General features: G+C 62.9%; 1 protein-coding gene across 3 annotated transcripts in view; it reads right to left on the bottom strand.

Annotated features, from left to right (window-relative positions):
* The window catches only part of ARHGEF10L (Rho guanine nucleotide exchange factor 10 like), a 115,779-nt gene that overhangs the window by 13,086 nt on the left and 85,043 nt on the right, over positions 1-17,650 (bottom strand). For all 3 annotated transcript variants that reach the window (XM_036255865.1, XM_036255866.1, XM_036255868.1), the window contains one exon: positions 13,389-13,537. In XM_036255865.1, coding sequence (XP_036111758.1) covers positions 13,389-13,537 — 149 coding nt within the window. The remainder of the gene's footprint in view (positions 1-13,388; positions 13,538-17,650) is intronic.

Consider the following 17,650-nt stretch of genomic DNA (forward strand, 5'->3'; position numbering starts at 1 on the left):
GCACGGAGACAGAGGCCTGGGACCGCAGAAGCCGCACCTGAATTTACAGCCGGCCAGCCTGCGTGCTGCTGTCAGGATCTAATTAAAAGAGAACTCAGCAGTGGAAATCCAGGCTCATTTCTCCCGGGGCAAAACAAGTCTGTCTCCAGGCCCAAAGGGCGTTGCACGAGGCCCACGCGAGCCCACCAAGCCCAGTGGCAAGGCAGGTGGGGGAGGGCAAAGGTACATCTGAGTAGCAGCCCAGCCCCCATTCCTCTGTTCTCTCTGGGCTCCCAGGACCTCTCTCCACGCCGGAGCCTGCTCACAGGAACTGGGTCTGGGAGTCCTGGCTGGGCCTCCCGGGCACACGGAGCAGGAGCTGGCATCGTGGGTGCCTGACGGGGACCGAGGAAGCTGACACAGCCCAGGGGGGCAGGCGGCAGTGAGGCCCGGCCCTCGCTGCCCACTGGGCTCCGCGCTGACGAGCCATGCAGCTTCTTGTTTTCCAGACGGGGTATCCCTTGCCCAGAAAGGAGCTCAGAAATCACCAGGGGGGCTGTCACCTCAACTAGCTCTCCTTTCCTCCCAACAGGACCAGGTGAATGCTGCCCACCTGGCCCCCAACCCATTTTTCACCTCCAGATGCCCCCTCTAATCCCTGGCCCGTCTTGGGGGCCCAGGAGTGGGGGGCCACCTCACCCTCTAAGGCCTCTACCTCACTTGTCCCTGAGAAGCAGGGTACCAGCCCAAGCATGCCCTCCCCTGGGCTCCCGAGGGCCGGCGCGTCCTGCCCATTCGGCCCCTTTGGTCACGGCTATTTACCGGCTGCTCACCCTGGGAACTGCTGGGGTTCCGGACCAGAGGGCTGCAGACAATGCCCTCGGCAACACCCGCCTGCCTGCTTCACTGGAACATGGTCACACCCACATGGACAAGAGTTCCGTCAGGAGGCCTGACTCAGCGCCCCTCTGACCTGCGCCCAGGGTCTGCAAAGAAGTCCTGAACTCGCTCAGTCGGCCTGGGAAGCGGGGGACAGGCACAGCATCGTAAACACCGTGGGACGACTGGAGTGCCTGGTGTGAGTACTGGGCACCTGGGTCTGCACAGCGAGGACGGCGTCACGTGGAGTGACGGAGGTCAGGTGCAGGTCTGCGATCGCAGTATCGACTGCAGAGCCTTCCCGCTCTGTCCGCTGAAAGCGTCCGGAAGCAGTGAGCACCCCAGCAGCAGTGAGCGCCCCAGCTCTTGCTGTGTGCATACCATCCCCGCAGAAGGGAACCAGCCAGGGCACTCCCGAGAGATGGCTGATGGGGGCGGGGGCGGGTACGCACTGAGCCCGGAACCCCTCCGGATGCAGAAACGCAAGGCAGTGCCCAGAGAATGACAGGGAGCATCCAAAGGACCAGGAACCTCACCAAGGGGTTCCTATTGGCCAAATCTGAGACAATCTGAGCATCAAAAAATAACAGTGAGCGTCTCAGACTACAGCACACTGGACTTTTAAAAGCCCTATGAATTTGTGGTGATAGTTAAGGGTAAGGGGGGTAAGTTTGCTGAGGAACAGGATATTCACGAATTCTCCAAGAATCACCTGCAGGTGACCTAGTAATTACGAAGGAAACCTGGTACCTTTACGACCTGCCTTCACCCCGTGATGGAGCATGGGGCCAGCCTACAGGTCCTGCCTCCTCGGGCGATGCAACAGGAAGTCACGTCTGGCCAAATGCTCCACCCTCATCAGGGGGAAACCGGCAGTCCCAGGCTGTGGGACTTTTTAGAAGACACTGGGCTGGACGTCTCCAAAAAGCCCATATCGTGGACACGCACACGCACACGCATGCACTCGTGAGCACAGGGATCATTCTCGATCAGAGGGACATGACAACCAAACGCAAACACGCGGTCCTGCTGGATCCTGGATGGGGCTGGGGGAGAAGCTGTGAAGGGTACTTTGGGGCAGCTGGGAAACGTTCCTACGGCCAGTACACTGATGTGGAATCTGGGGGTGCGACAGATGCTCCGGGAGCGATGCAGGACAGCCACGTGAAGTACTCGGATGTGAAGGCTGACGTTGACGAGAGGCTTTTAAATGGTTTACCCCAAAAAAGGGTGTGAGTGTATGCAACGTGGGGGGCCAGGAATTACAGCACAATGTTATCAGTTAGTTTACTGTGTGAAGAATATGTGTTCATTGTATTATTCTTTCCACTTTCCCATAGGTTTACCTTTTCTTAAAATAAAAAGTCTGGTGGGGGGGACAAAGTGATATTTTAAAACGAGAAAGCTGGCCGCCGGAGGGGCTCCTCTCTGGCCAGGTAGCTGGGTCTCCTCTCATCTGTCCACGGTGCTGGGAGGCTCGGAAACAGGGCGGCACCCGGGGGCGCTCCATGCACGCGGTCGGGCAGGTGGGAAGAAGCCAGGTGTCCTGCACCCGCTTGCGGCGCCGTCCCGTCGCCCTGTCCCCGCAGCCTCACACCAGCCGCTCCGCAGACGTCTGCACGGAGGACCCGGAGTAAGCGCCAGGGCCCGAACAGTGCGGACAGCCCATCCTCCAGTCGCACGATATTTATGTGCCTCCCGGGGACACCACTGTGCTTGCTTTCTATAAATCCCCAGGTGAGCAGCTCAGAATTCAAAGTCATTAGAGCTGAGGTGACACCGAGGAGCCGGGAAAGGACGCGGGGGCTTGCGGGGCCGGGGGGGCGGGGCTGCCGAGGCGGAGGGTGGCAGCTCCTGCTTGCTGGGCACCTACTGTGCGCCAGCCGCTCCCACAGTGCTCCGTCCTGAGACCCGACGGAAGGAGAGGGACGCGCCCAGAAACGGGACAGGACGAGCTGGGCAGGGCCGGAGCCCGGCGTGGTCCTCCTCTGCGACCCCAAGCTCAGGCTCCCCCCCAGCACCCTCAGGCTGGGAGCCCCGGCGGGCGTGTGGTGTGAAGGGGCTTTGCCACCCCTACCTGCTGGCACCACGACCAGCTGGCCTGGGACCACCGACATGGGCCCAGAATCAGCCACGGAGCACGTGCCAGCACTCCAACAACCCTGCCTGCACCTAACGCCCAGCACCGCCATTCTGTCTGCACCTAACGGGCAGGACATCGGAGCGTCCAGAGATCAGCGGTGCGCAGTCACTGAGGCAGCCCGAGGACCGGCGGGGGACTGAGAGCCAGAGGTCACGCTCCAGCTGCTGCACGGGGCAGGCACAGTCCGTCTTTTAAAGGCAATTAGCACAACCTTCCCTTTCTCTATCTGTCTTCTTATCAACATCTCACAGCTGAGGGAAAACTGAGAGGCTAAAATGACGTTCACAAAGTCACAGTGCCTAGGAAACGAGGGACAGCCAGGATTCCGACTTCGGGTGACTGACTCATCCCCGTTGGCCCAGGGGGTGCCCAGGTCTTGCACTGGATGTCCAGCTCCTCATCCTGGGCAAACCGGGACGCTGGTCACCCTACTGGGACTGCAAAGCCCACACCCATCTGCAAGCCATGCACAAACACCTTCGTGTGGGCCCCACTGTACAGGGGGGTGAGGTCATTCCTGACCGACAAGGGACGTGATGGGACACTGGGCTCTCTGAGCTCAGGGCCACCATGGAAACCTAGAAGGGACAAAGGGACAGACATCCCCATCAGCTTCAAGACAGAGAGTCAGTCTCAAGCTTTTAACAACTCATTTGAGAACTGATTGTGCAAAGTTTGGTGTCTCTGATGCATTTTTCTGGAAAGATGGCCAACGGCACCCACAAGTTAAATTTTCCCGCGCTAAGGCCTACTGGTCACAAAGCGCACAAGAAGGTGGGCGCAGAGGTTGGGGGTGACCCTGCCACCCCAGCCACAGCCCAGGCCACGGCGCAGGAAGCACCCCAGCAGGGAGGCTGTCCCGCTGCGGCCACAACACGCTGCCTTTAAAGACACAACAAACTGAAATCCTCCGGTGCGTCTGGCTGTTCTGGAGGAAGCAGAAAACGAAAGCACCGCAGGACCTGAACTGTTGAGTCTCCTCATCAGTCCTATGTAATCTCTTGTTTTCTTCAATTACGCAAGCCAGCGTCGTGGTCCCTCTCTGTGGGCACCCGAGGAGGGAGGTCGGCTGGCAGCCCCCAGGGCCACCAAGCACCTTGGCATGATCCTCCCCTGGCAGTCGCTCCAGCCTGGCCCTGGGCAAGCAGGTGCCTGGGCTGAGCCGAGGGTCTGCCTGGTGCCCGCCCCTGGCCCACCACCGTGGGGACCCCATGAAGGCCGGGCAGCAGAGACAGGGACATGCATCTCCGGCAGCTGTGCATGCCCGGGTCGCAGTCATGCAGCTCAGCTCACCTCCGGGGGTCCAGCAACCCCACGAGGAGGTGGGACCCCTGAGCCTCAGATAGGCAAGGAAGGGAGACGGAGCCGAGTGACCTGTTCTGGACAGAGTCCGAGCTCAGTGTCCTGGCTCACCTTCTGCATGACACGCACTGCGGCCGAGACCATCCCGTCATGTGCTTCCTGTTTGGAGAGGCAGTGGGCCATCGGCTCAGAGCCAGCCCGTCGGTGTGCAAGTCCCAGCTCCACTACTTGCCGCCTCAGTTTCCTCAATTTTAGAGTGGCGGTAACAGCCCGGCCAGTGTGGCTCAGTGGCGGAGCGTCGGCCCTGCACCAGGAGGTCGCCGGTTCGATTCCCGGTCAGGGCCCAGGCCCAGGTTGTGGGCCCGATCCCCAGTGGGGGGAGTGCAGGAGGCGGCCAACCGATGTTCTCTCTCATCGATGTTTCTCTCTCTCCCTCGCCCTTCCTCTCTCTCTAAAAATCAATAAAATAAAAATAGTGGAGGTGATAAGCCCTGGCCAGGGTGGCTCAGTTGGTTGGGTGTCCTCCCTTGCACCAGAAGTTTGCTGGTTCGATTCCCGGCCAGGACACATGCCCCATTTGTGGGCCCGATCCCTGCCTGGTAGGGGGTGTGCAGGAGGCAGCCAGTCAATGTTTCACTCTCACATCAGTGTTTCTCTCTCCCTCTCCCTCTCCCTTCCTCGCTCTCTAAAAATCAATGAACTATATAACTGTAGGTAATAGCACACCTACCGCAGAGGGCTGTTGTAAAGGTTACACGAGTTGCTACTCACCAAGAGCTTGGAGCAGCCTCGCAGACAAGTGAGTTTCAGTAAGGGTTCACTCACTGGGGCTGGGGGTGGCCTCTGCCAACCCCATGACCCCCCGCCACCACACCCACCCCAGAGGGCAGGCCCATGAGGACGGGGACCAGAGTGCTGCTCACGGCCCACCCCTGGGCCGGGGAGCCGGGGGAGCCGGGGGAGCGGGGGGAGCCGGGGGAGCCGGGGGAGCGGGGGGAGCAGGGGGATCCGGGGGAGCCGGGGGAGCCAGGGGCACTGGGGGAGCTGGGGGAGCAGGGGGAGCGGGGGGAGCCGGGGGCACTGGGGGAGAGGCAGCCTGGACAGTTCTGAAGCAGGGTCAGGTGTGATGGGAGCTTTGCGGCTCCCAGAGCCTAGCAGCCAGGCCTCAGAACAGATGCTGGATGTACACCTGTGGCTGTTCTGCATTCTGTTGACCCAGGTGCACCTGCAGAGCCAGCCTGGGCCCTTCGCCTCTGGTCATCAGAGCACAGTGGCTGTGCGAAGGCCAAGGGGTGAGGGGCCCGGGGTGGCCAGGAGCCCTGGGTGGCTCAGAGCTCAGGCAGAAGGGAAGAGCTGGTACAGGGGCCACGAAAGAGAAGGGAAGCCAAAGAGAAATGAGCTCAGCAGAGGCAGGGGCGCCACAGGAAGACACGGGGGAACGAGACGCTGTCCCTCTCACAGACGACCTGCAGGCCCGTGGGACGACGCAGGTGCACACACGTCTACCAGACAGTGGACGGCAGGCCTCGGCCAGCAGGAGTCAGACACACCCTGAGATCCTGGCTCCACCACCTGCTGGGTGTTCCCTGTGACCTTCACCAAGTCCTGGAATCGCCACGAAACGGCGGCTGACACTCACTCTGCTCTACGCACACGGAGCTTAGTCCTGGGGTGGGTTCCGTAACGATCTCGTTTTACAGGTGGGGAAACTGAGGCAATCACTGGGGCCAGGGGCTAACGCTAGCCAGCGCAGCTCCCGAGCCCACAGTGACCACCATCCAAGCCAGCTCAGCAAGCAGCAGGGGAAGCCGGGAGTGCCTCTCCAGGGGGTCCCCACCAGGCACACCCGCCCCCAGCCCAGCTGGAGGCTTCAGATGACAGCACCTAAGGGCTAGCGTGAGCACGGAGCACCAGATGGGCCTACACCTCCGCCTGTGTGGCCTCATTCAACCCACGACCACACCCTCAGGCCGGCTGCGCAGTCTCGGCCTCCACTGTATCAAGGCCCAGCCCAGGGCCTGGCATCCAGTGGTCTGTCCGTGGCCCTGTGTGTCCCTGCCAAGCTCCAGGGGCAGCTGCTCCTTTGATGTCTGTCCTCTTGGATCCCTACAGCAGCACTCAGAGGGATAGTGATCAGGGAGGGGTGGGGGGACGTGGAGGAGCTACGTGGAAGGAAGGGCAGACAGACCCTGATAGCCAGAGACGCTGGGGGGGGCCAGAAGGAGGACTCCCGCCTGCTGCCATCACCTGCCCCCCACTCACTCCAGCCCCTGTCCTTTCTCTCGTGTCCCCTCCCATCTGCCTTCCCCCTGCGTCTCCCTTTCCTCCTCCACGGCTTCCGAGAACATGTTCCTGAGCCAACAGCTCCAACAGCCCCACACACACTTTTTTCCAGCTACGAAATCTTTTCATCAAGGTAAATCTTCTGGGCGTGGGGAGTGGGGGGATCTAATGTTGGGTGCAAGAAAGATCTGAGCTGGTGCAGAGTAGGAGAGAAGGGGCCTGGAGACCATCCCCGGCCCCACAGGACGTACCCTGTGTGTACCATCCCCGGCCCCACAGGACATGGCCCCACAGGACGTGCCCTGGGACAGACACCCCCTCACAACCCAGACTGCGGAGCAGAGCGGAACCACCGTCCTGAGCCCCCGACGCTCCCCCACACCCTGTCCTTCACACGCGTCTGGGGAGGAAGTTCTTCTGAACATCTAACCTCAACTCCTCATGCTGCTAGAAACGTTCATCCTCTTGGAACTTGTTACAGTCAGAGCCTCCAGGGAAGTCTCCGCAACCTTTGGAAAAATCGATTTCTCAAGTTTCACCTGCCAACTTGTAATTTGAAAGAAGAAAAAATGAACAGGATGACAGCAATAACAATGAGATACACAGCACACACACAGACTGTAAGGCTGAACTGGGTGACTCCGTGGAGTGGCGTGCCGGACTGCAGGCTCGGGCAGCAGAAGGCACCGCTAGGACTTGGAGCTCCCCGCCCTCGCGTCAATTTGCATACATTACCCAAGAAGCCCTGCGCCTGGATTTCGCTTTTGCAAATTCCCACCCGTTTGGTGTCATAAATAAGATAGGAGACAGAAAACTAATACAGCCCAGAGATGCATTATTCATGCCGCATCTCACTGTTATGATAGATTTACAACAGCTAATACTTGCAAACTAAGTTTGGGCACTAAACGTGAAAATTAGGGGTGGGGACGGCGTTAGGCGGGGGGGCAGGGGGAAGTCTGGCCCTGGGTGTCCAGGGATCCAGAGAAGTTGCGTATCTGACGTGCTCAGTGACAACAGGAGTCGGCGCTGGCATCAGAGACCAGCACTGCGGAGGCGCGACGGGAAAACGGGTTAAAATCAAGCCCCTCTCTCAGGGGACCCGCCACACACAGAGCCCGTCTCCCTGAGGTGCGAGTGCTCCGTGCTTCACAGCCAGCCCGTGAGTCATGCAAGGTGCCTGTGACCCAGGGCACCGGGCGGAGGGGGTGGTCCCGACAGGCTTCTCCGAGGGTGCGGGAGCCAAGGTCTTGAGGGAGAGGGTTGCCCCAGCTGACCCTCACACCAGCCCTGCCGGGGTGGGGGAGCCAGGCCTGGTACAAACACGGGCACAACTCGCCTGTGCCCTGGCATTTTCCAGGCAGGGCCAGGGGCTCGAGGAGGCCCTGGGGAAGGGGCTGCCGTGGAAACAGCTCAAGGCTGGAGGTCAGAGGAGGGACCTCTGAGTGACCCGGCTGTCCGACCACTCTGCCCTGTGGGAGTGGCTGCCCCTCCTGGGCACACGGCCCTCTGGAGACCAGCCCTTCACCAAGTTCCTTCCACCTTCTCCAGTGTGACCTGTCTGCCCGGCCTGCTCCCAGGACACTTCTCCAAATGACCTCGGTGCCTGAGCCCCCTTCCACCCAGAGGTTCCGCCCTCCACGCGGGAAGAACAGGTGCGGGGTCAGCGCACACTCCCCCAGCCCCACCTGGGGCCGGCCCTCCAAGCCCTGCGTCCCCGGGCTCCCGCCAACACGGGCCGAGAGCAGTGCTGGCCCGGCCCTGGGACACACCAGGCCCTGTTCTCTTCTGCACACAGCCCGGCGGGTGCCGACGGACCACGGTCACGGTCCAGGGTGATTTCAGACCACGGTCGATGCTCCGATGATAATAAAGGCAGGAAATGTGTCATGATGGAGACGGGGCAGAGGAGACTCACGGAGCCGCCGAGGCAGGTCCCACTGAGCAGGCGGCAGCTGAGACGCGCTGGGCCTGCGTGAGGGGCTGTGTGCGGGCCTGCGTGGGGGCCTGCGTGAGGGGCTGTGTGAGGGCCTGCGTGGGGGCCTGCGTGGGGGCCTGCGTGGGGGGCTGCGTGCGGGCCTGCGTGGGGGCCTGCGTGGGGGGCTGCGTGGGGGCTGCGTGGAGGCCTGCGTGGGGGCCTGCGTGAGGGCCTGCGTGAGGGCCTGCGTGAGGGGCTGCGTGAGAGCCTGCGTGAGGGTCTGCGTGAGGGTCTGCGTGAGAGCCTGCGTGAGGGCCTGCGTGAGGGCCTGCGTGGGGGCTGCGTGAGGGCCTGCGTGGGGGCCTGCGTGAGGGCCTGCGTGAGAGCCTGCGTGGGGGCTGCGTGAGGGCCTGCGTGGGGGCCTGCGTGAGGGCCTGCGTGGGGGCTGCGTGGGGGCCTGCGTGGGGGCCTGCGTGAGGGCCTGCGTGAGGGCCTGCGTGGGGCCTGCGTGAGGGGCTGCGTGCGGGCCTGCGTGGGGGGCTGCGTGAGGGCCTGCGTGGGGGCTGCGTGAGGGCCTGCGTGGGGGCCTGCGTGGGGGCCTGCGTGAGGGCCTGCGTGGGGGCTGCGTGAGGGCCTGCGTGGGGGCTGCGTGGGGGCTGCGTGGGGGCCTGCGTGAGGGCCTGCGTGGGGGCCTGCGTGAGGGCCTGCGTGAGGGCCTGCGTGGGGGCCTGCGTGGGGGCCTGCGTGAGGGGCTGCGTGAGAGCCTGCGTGGGGGCCTGCGTGAGGGGCTGCGTGGGGGCCTGCGTGAGGGGCTGCGTGCGGGCCTGCGTGGGGGCCTGCGTGAGGGCCTGCGTGCGGGCCTGCGTGGGGGCTGCGTGAGGGAAGTTGTGGGAAAGGTGTCCCAGGCCGGGGGGCACAGAGGCAAAGCCTGGAGGCAGGGAGGAGCTTGACGTGTCCAGAGATCCACAGAGGAGGCGTCAGCAGGCTGGGGGCAGAGGCCACCGGCCACACGTCGGAAGGCCTGCCTTCTGGTCTACTTCTCCACCTACAAATGGGCCCAGCTGACCTCTGCAGGGACGCGAGGCCCGGTCACCGAAAGCCCACTCACAGCCCAGCCCTGCCCCCCACCCCTGTCGCTACCGCCATCCTCCTGTGAGGAGGGGTGACAGAGACCCCAGCCCACGCCCTGCCCAGCGCCCAGGCGGCCCCCGCTAGGAGGACGCACCCCACAGGCCACAGGCCCACTCTCGGCCTGTCCCCAATAAGTTATTTTTAAATTAAGATGCAACAATCATCCCACAGCCGGCTCTCCCTGCAGCAGCCGGTGACAATGAACTCCAGACGACTGGATTAGACTTTGAAGGTGGCCGCCGATGGAGATAATGAACACAGAGGATGCGGTGTTGACACAGGCCCCGGCAAGCGACATTACTATTTAACAGCCGCGCCACGGCCTCCTCTGGGATCAAGGAGCCGAACAGCGGTCGGTGGGCAAGCGTCAGACCCGAGACAGACAGACTGCAGGCGCTGCTCCACGGACACGGGCTCCGCAAGGGCAGGGCAGCCAGCGGGGGCCGAGGGGGCCTAATGGAGCCGGCGCGGGCAGGTGTGTTTTGGAGGCTCTCCCCGGGGGAGCATTCCACACCACCTGGAGTCCCACATGCAGCGGGTTGTCTCTGGCTTGGGCTTGGCTCACCGGGCTGTCTCTGCCCAGAGCACCCTCCCTGCCCCCTCAGGGATCCCACCTTCCAAGAGCCTCCCCTGCGCCCACCCCTCCTCCGCTGGGTCTGGCACCCCTTGCACCTGCCAGGCTCCCAGCGGGCCTCCTCACACGGGCTGACACTGACCACCCCACACCAGACTCTGCGCTCCTGAGCCGCTGAGATGTCGACGACGATGCTGCAGGCCCACCCAGGCCTCCCTGCAGCGCCCCACGGAGGGCCTGGGAAGCAGCCCACCTCCGTCTGCCCTCCAGGACCCTTTGCCAGTGCCCCTGCCGTGTGAGCAGACGGACACTGGGGAAAGCTGTCAGCAGGGTGCAGTCCTAGGCCCGGAAGCCGCGCTGGGAGGAGAAGCAGGTGGGGCCCCGGCCGTTTGGCTCAGCGGTTAGAGCGTCGGCCCGCGGACCAGAGAGACCCGGGATGGTTCCTGCTCAGGGCACGTACCTCGGTTGCGGTTTGTCCCCAGCCCGTTAGGGCTGTGTGGGTGGCAGCCAGTCAATGTGTCTCTCTCACATTGATGTTTCTCTCTCTCTCTCCCTCCCTCTCTCCCTCCTGCTCTGTCTGAAGATGAATGCAAAAAAAAAAGTCCTCGGGTGAGGATGAACAAGAAAAAGCAGGTGCGTGAACAAGTGAGAGTTCCCGAGGTCACCTATGAGGGGACAGAACTCCAGGGGACGATGCAGCCCACAGGAGACGGACCCCCCGGGCCGACCAGGGCCACCAGCACAAAGGTTAAGCACAGACTCCGGTGCGAGGTGCCTGTGCTCAGATCCCAGCTCAGCCTCCCACTAGCTGTGTGGCCTTGGGCAAGTCACTTAACCTCTCTGTGCCTCTGTGTCCTCATCTGTAAAGTGAGACTAATAAGAGTATTCATCTCGGAGAGTGGTTTGAGAATTAAATGAGTTATTTCATGCAAAGTACTGAAACGCATATCTGGTCCACATGAAGTACTCAATACGTGTTGGTTATTATTACTTCCTGGGGGTGAGAGAAACCAAGCAGAGGTCCTCAGAGTTAACACGCTCCCTCGATGAACCTGGTGTGCCTTCAAATCTGGGCCAGAGCCACACCAGCCACCCCGGTCATCAACCACAACCTCCTCCAGGCTGGGGGCCCTGAGCAGCACGGAGGATCTCGAATCCCCAGAGGGGTTTCTGGAGCCTGGGGGAGGACCGGCTAGCAGGCGATGCCCTCCTCTGAAACGGGGCGCTCCGCTGCCCAGACCACACACCGGCCCTTTCCTGCAGGTGCTCAGCCCGAGGCCCGCGGGGGAGGCCACAGCAGCCCCCAGAGCCCCGTCTCCAGCCCCTCCTCGAAGCACAGGACCCATGAGGAGACCAACGCGGGACGGCCGTGCAGATCGGGTCATTATCTGCAGCCAGGCCAAGCTGTTTCCAGAGCCCAGGCCCTGGGCGGGAGGCGGAGCCGGGCTCATTAAGTATGCATGGCAGTCACCTCCTTACTGTGCCCAAGGATCGCGGGTACTGAAGGCGAGCTGCCCACACAAACTTTTCCATTTCCCTGCCTTCAGACCAGGAGCAGACTCCCTGGGCCCCACTGCACCCTCACCACTGTCCTCGTCTGCCTCCCTCCCCTGCACTCCCCACACCCCCTGTGGTGTGCAAAGCAGGTGCGAGGCCACACTGGTCCCCTTCGTAAGGGCAGCCAGTCCAGACGAGTCTTAAATCATCGAAGCCTCGAGCTGGAGCCCGGTGGCCACTCTGCCCCAGGGACGGCAGGGCCAGAGCTGAGATGCGGGACCGCGCAGGACAGCACCGTGGCTGGTGAGAGGCAGAATCGGATGAGAGGTGGGCGGGCCCGGCCCAGGCTCCTGTGCTTCCTCCTGTCCACCTGTCTCCTGCTCCCAGGACAGCTGTCGGCAGGAGGAGGCGTTCCTGCCGGTGAAGGGAGGGGGCGGCAGATGCAACACGGACCCCAAGGAAGCAGCTTGATTTCCCAAATAAACCCCATGATACAGCAATGAGGATGTAAGTCAGGCAAACACCCACTTTGTCAGGCACTATGTGACAGTCCTTTTACATAAACATTCTCAATCTCTCCATCAGGCAATTCGACACTATCATCCCATTTTACAGATGAGCTGACTGAGGCCCAGGAAGTCTCAGAGCCTTGTCTGAGGGCTGACGGCTTGGCAGGGGCAGAGCCGGGGCCCCTCTGAAGTAGCTCCTGGCAAACCACACACCTCGAGGGAGGGACGCCCAGCAGACCCAGGTGGGCGCGGCCAGGACCAGGACGGGGCAGTGCCTCGGAGGTGGTCTCCCACTTCTGCCCCCTCCAGAAAGTCTCGTGGCCCGGGGAGGGGCCACGAGGAGCCCAGCTTTCCCCAGATCCACAGGCCCTGCTGCCCACACCCCCTCGTAAACAATCCACGGCCAACTTCTCTGCTTCCTCAGCCTGTGGTTTCCAGGTCCAACGGACCCTCCCTGGGAAGATCCTTCCAGAAACACCGCTCAGTTCCCATCCTGCCTCCCAGTTCCCTCGGCTGCCTCCTCCCTCTTGTGCCTAATTTTCCCTGGTGGCAGTGCTGAGCCTCCACTCTGCCCTCATTGCAAATTGATAATGCAAACAAATCAAATGACAGCCAGCGTCACCAAAGTGCCACTCAGGGAGCCACGCCCAAGTCCCAGGCCAGCCTCCCAGGACAGACCCTCGGTGCGGTGGGGCAGGGCGGGCAACGGCACTGGCCAGTCAGTGACGGGCGTGGGCCCAGGCTGAGCCCTGGACCAGGCCCTTACCTCAGGGCCACGGGGGAGGCAGACGCCGCGGCCTCACCGCCACACTGTCCAAAGGCGCCCGCCGCCGGATGGCTGTGTGCACGCGGGCTGTCCCCGCGGCACTGCTGGGTCCTGGGCACCGGAGGGAGGACCGGCACTGCCACTGCAGCAACAGGCACACTCAGGACGCAGAGTTCAGCCCAGCGCAGTGGGACCCTTCCCCTCACGGCAGCCCTGGGCATGCCTGTGGGGGCAGAGGGCAGGGCCCAACAGGAGTCATGGGTCCCTGCTTCCTGACAACGCTGACGGATCCCTGAGACAGACAGGAGCTGACAGCAGTGCCAGGTAGGAAGGAAGGAGGGTCGGCAAGGGTGTGCCCAGCTGATGGCCATGGGCAGGGACCATGAGCCACGAGGAAAAGCCAGTACCTGGGTCTGCAAGCTGGTGGCATCCAGGACAGTGACCCGAGGCCCACAGCTGGCCCACACGGTGTCCTCCAGGCTCAGCAGGGTGCGGATGGGCCCTGGCCCCACTGTCAGGCACACAGGGGGGCTCTCCAGGTCCCAGGGCACATCTCCTGGGGGGAGAAAAGGACGCAGGTCAGGGCCAGGGCTCCTCAACCCTGTGAACCACGGCCTGTGGCGCTGGGCCCAGCCCGGTTCCACGGACCCTCCGACCCGTTTCTGTGGCCCCTGTCCCTTCTCCCGGGGGACGGGGGACGGCGGCTGTCCCCATCTGCCTGCATTCATGTCCCATCCCCTGGGGGCTGCGCTCCCCTTCCCCCTCCCTCTCCCCTGTCCATTCACCCCACACTGCCTTGTCGCTGTGTGCGCGCCCACCATCAGTCAGTCACCTTTACCAACATCTCTGACGACCTTTCTCCTCCAGGGACCCCCCCTGCCCCCAGGCGTGGAAGGAGCAACTCCCAGGAGACTGAGTCCCAGCCCACCATCCTGGAGATGGAACAAGCCAGGAAACCTGGCCTGGCCCTGAGTGAGGCTCTGCCCTGCCCGCCCCAGGGGCGCTCGGCTCGCCCACGAACAGGCCAAGCGTTTTCCCCGGCACGTGAGCGGTGCTCACCGACTGCTCTTCTCTTAAGTCGCACAGAACCCCAGTGGCTGCCCTGTGTCCCAGGGTGCGATGGGGAGAGGGAGGAGGAAGTGGAGGCACACCTTGGAAAGACGGCAGCCGTGGCCGGGCCGGGGAGGCAGGACGGAGCCTGCTGCTGGCTTGCCAACGCCCGGCCACCCCACTGTCCCTCCACCGGGAACAGACCGGTTTCCCCATCAATGCCACACCCCCGGGCTTTCCCTCCCCTCCCCCCAAGAAACAGGTGTGCCTCTCGCCCTTCTGTCCTACTTAAAATCTGCAGACTCCCAGCTCCCCTGATAACTGGGGAAGAGGGAACCCCCCCAAAAGAAACACAGAACCAGGTCTTTGCAGCCCGTGCACCCGGGAAGCAGCTGGGCCGGAATCCTGGCTGCGGCCTCCCAACGCCCACGTGAACTAGGACAGGTGGCTCGCCCTCCCTGAGCCTCGTTTCTCCGCCTGTAAAACGGCCCGACGACAGTGCCCACCCCTCGCCAGAGGCTGCAGGGATCCGAGGAAACGGGTGATTCGGCACAGGGCTGGCGCACGGGAAGGGGCCGTGTTCGTGAACTGTTTCCTGGACGCCCAGCCTGCGCGTTCCCTTCCTATCCCTGTGTGCGCCGGGAAGTGGGGACGCAGTGCAACCCGGGGACGCACAGCCAGGCCGGGACGCACAGCCAGGCCGGGACGCACAGCCAGGCCGGCAGCGGGCTCGTTAGCTCGTACTGTTCGGTGCCCTTCACACACATAACCGTCTGCGGGAACACGCGTCGACTCCATTCGACTAACATGACAGTGGAGACCGAGAGCTGAGAACCTGCCCGAAGCCACCCCAGGGGTGCCAGGCCGAGCAGGACTTAAACAACTGAGTCTGGCCCTGGCCATCCTCCGCAACCCCTGCTGTCCTCTCGGGTTCCAAGAGCTTCAGCGAGGCTCTGGGGTCGCACCGGGGTCAAGGAGGGGCGAGTGACCACAAGGCAGCAGGGCCTCCACGAGGCACACTGACCCCCACCACAACACCAGAACCACGGAAGGCAAGGCTTTGAGCGCCCCCCAGTGGCCACAGACAAATAGTTCTTGTAGCCAGAAGCTGGGGCTCCCACCGCTAAGGCCAAGGTGGGGACGGGGACCTCCTCCCTCCCAGGAGGCAGCTGGAGATGCTGGGAGCACACCCTGAAAACCAGGAAATGGGGGGCTCTGCCCGTGGGCACAGCAACCTCCACCCCGCACTTTCCTGAACAGCACGGCTATGGTGCCTGGGGTGGGAGCTAGGGTCTGGGACCCGAGGGTCACACGTGTACTGACCACACCTCTACTTGCTGGGCTTCTCCAGAAACCTCCGCGATGTCCTGACTCCAGGACAGAATGATAAATGGTGGTAAATGTGATGCCTGGATGGTTACATCAAAAAGGACAGTGGACGGGACGGGAGCCCCTGATCAGAGGGCCCACAGTGGGACCCTGAACAAGAGGCTGCCCCTGGCTGGAACTGTCTTCCCATCTGCACCCCAAGACAGAACTCTGACCTCTAAGGTTCTTCCCAGGCCTCACAGGCCACGGTTCTAAGATTTTAAACGCAACTGTTGTGAGGTCCGCGCAGGGCAAGCCCCCTGCAGCCTGGCGGGGGTCCGCCCTCCATCCCCCTCGCCCTCCAGGCTGGAGGCACATGTTCCAGAACACGCATGCTCACACACACACTCACATGCACATGCCCACCCCATGCGTGACAGCCCATGCGCCTGGGCCCGTCACCAGCCCTCACGCTGCCAGAGGGAGATGAAGGCCCTGTCTCAGAAAAGGCACCTTCGAGGGCTGGGGCCCCTCCTCCCCGGGGGAGAAAGCCCAGCCAGTCCCCCTCGGGGGTCCAGATCCATCTGGACCCGGCAGGCAGGACACGGAGTAAAAGTCACTGAGACCGAGAGGGGCCCAAAGGGCAGCACATGGCCGGTCAGTATTAAGGACAGTGACACCCTTTAGATGGAAGGTGACGAACACAGGTCTGCACCCCAGGCCCCATCGGGGCACTGCCACTGTTACCCTGGCCCTCAGCCAGCCGGTGCTGTCTCCATCTCCATTTAACAGGTGAGGACACTAAGCTCCAAGAGGTGGAGTAACAGGCCCATCTCACAGCGGGGTCTCAACCCCGGCAGCCGACCCCCCACCTGTCCCCTCACCCATTCCATCTGCCCCGGTGGAGGGCATCCCTGGCCCGCGGCCCCAGCATCTAACCAGGAACATTCCCACACCTGCACCCGGGCCTGTCCACGCTCTTGTGCCTGCTCAGAGACCAGGGACACAGAGGGCCCAGGTAGCTCTGCTCAGACACAGCACTGGGCAGACAGTGGCCGCCCAGCTCCTCCCTGGGTCCTGGTTCTGCTCAGTGCCCGGCACTCTGGGCACTGGGTACATGCTTTGTGAGTGAGCGAATAAATGGACAAGTGCATGAATGACTACCACAGCCACACTGCTCCTGACCTCGGTTTCCCCACCTGTCAGCAGGAGGGTGAACTCGGAGGCCCCTCCAGCTCTGACAGTCCAGGGCTCCGAGGACCTGGTGGCCTTGGCCTCCTCCCAGTCTCTCCTCCCAGTCTCTCCTCAGCTCCAAAGGTCCTCCAGGACTCAGGCAAATCCCAGATTAATATTTCTGGTCCTTCCCTCTTGCAATGAGCCAAAGCTCGGGCCCGGGACACCAGTTTTACCCAGTCTTGGCCTCAGCCAAACCCAGGCAGGATGGTGACCTCTCCTCCTATACCAGCTCCAAGCCCAGAATAAGGGTCTGGATCACTGCCCACCCCCAGACCCTCCCGGCCAGCAGGGGGCACCAGTGGGTGCTGCAGGCACAGGCTCAGCTCTGCGCTCCGGCTCTGCGGCTGGGACGGCGCAGGGGCAGCTGAGGGCGTCCACGGCCTTAGTGAATCTGGAGCAGGCCCCACAGCTCCAGGCTCAGCTCTGCGCTCCGGCCCTGGGGCTGGGACGGCGCAGGGGCAGCTGAGGGCGTCCAAGGCCTTAGTGAATCTGGAGCAGGCCCCACAGCTCAATCATGGCTGAGACTGATGATCCCAGGCCCAGCCCCAGGCAGCCCAGGCGGAAGGTGATGGAGAACAATCCCCGCCCTGTGCGGCCGCCTCAGGAGGACACCACAGGAGGGGAGCTCCGGGCAAGGCCTCTCCTGGAGAACCTTCTGGCCAAAACCAAACCAAAGGCACAGAGGGTGGACTCCGAGGAGACAGTGACCCCTACTCACCTGCCCGGGGGCTGTGGCTGCAGCTGCCTCCCAGCCAGTCTCCCTGCCCCCACTCCTCTCCACCAGCAGAGGGCGCACAGTGCTCCCCACTCCCAACACCTCCCTCTGCTTCCCGCAGACTGATACCAACCCAAGGCTCCCACACCCTGCCTCATGCCACTTCCCCTCTGATCACTGTCCAGCAGGACAGCCTCCTCTTGGGGTCCCTCACCAGACCAACCCCTCTCCTGCCTCCGGGCCTTTGCACATGCTGGTCCCTCTGCCGAGAACACCATTCCCTCCACTCCACTTGCCTGGCTCAGCTTCGAGATCCTGCTCCCTGGGGAGACCTTCGACCAACCCAGCTCAAGCCCAGAG

The sequence above is a fragment of the Molossus molossus genome, unplaced genomic scaffold (assembly GCF_014108415.1).
Source record: "Molossus molossus isolate mMolMol1 unplaced genomic scaffold, mMolMol1.p scaffold_m16_p_12, whole genome shotgun sequence".
In the NCBI taxonomy this organism is placed as follows: Eukaryota; Metazoa; Chordata; class Mammalia; order Chiroptera; family Molossidae; genus Molossus; species Molossus molossus.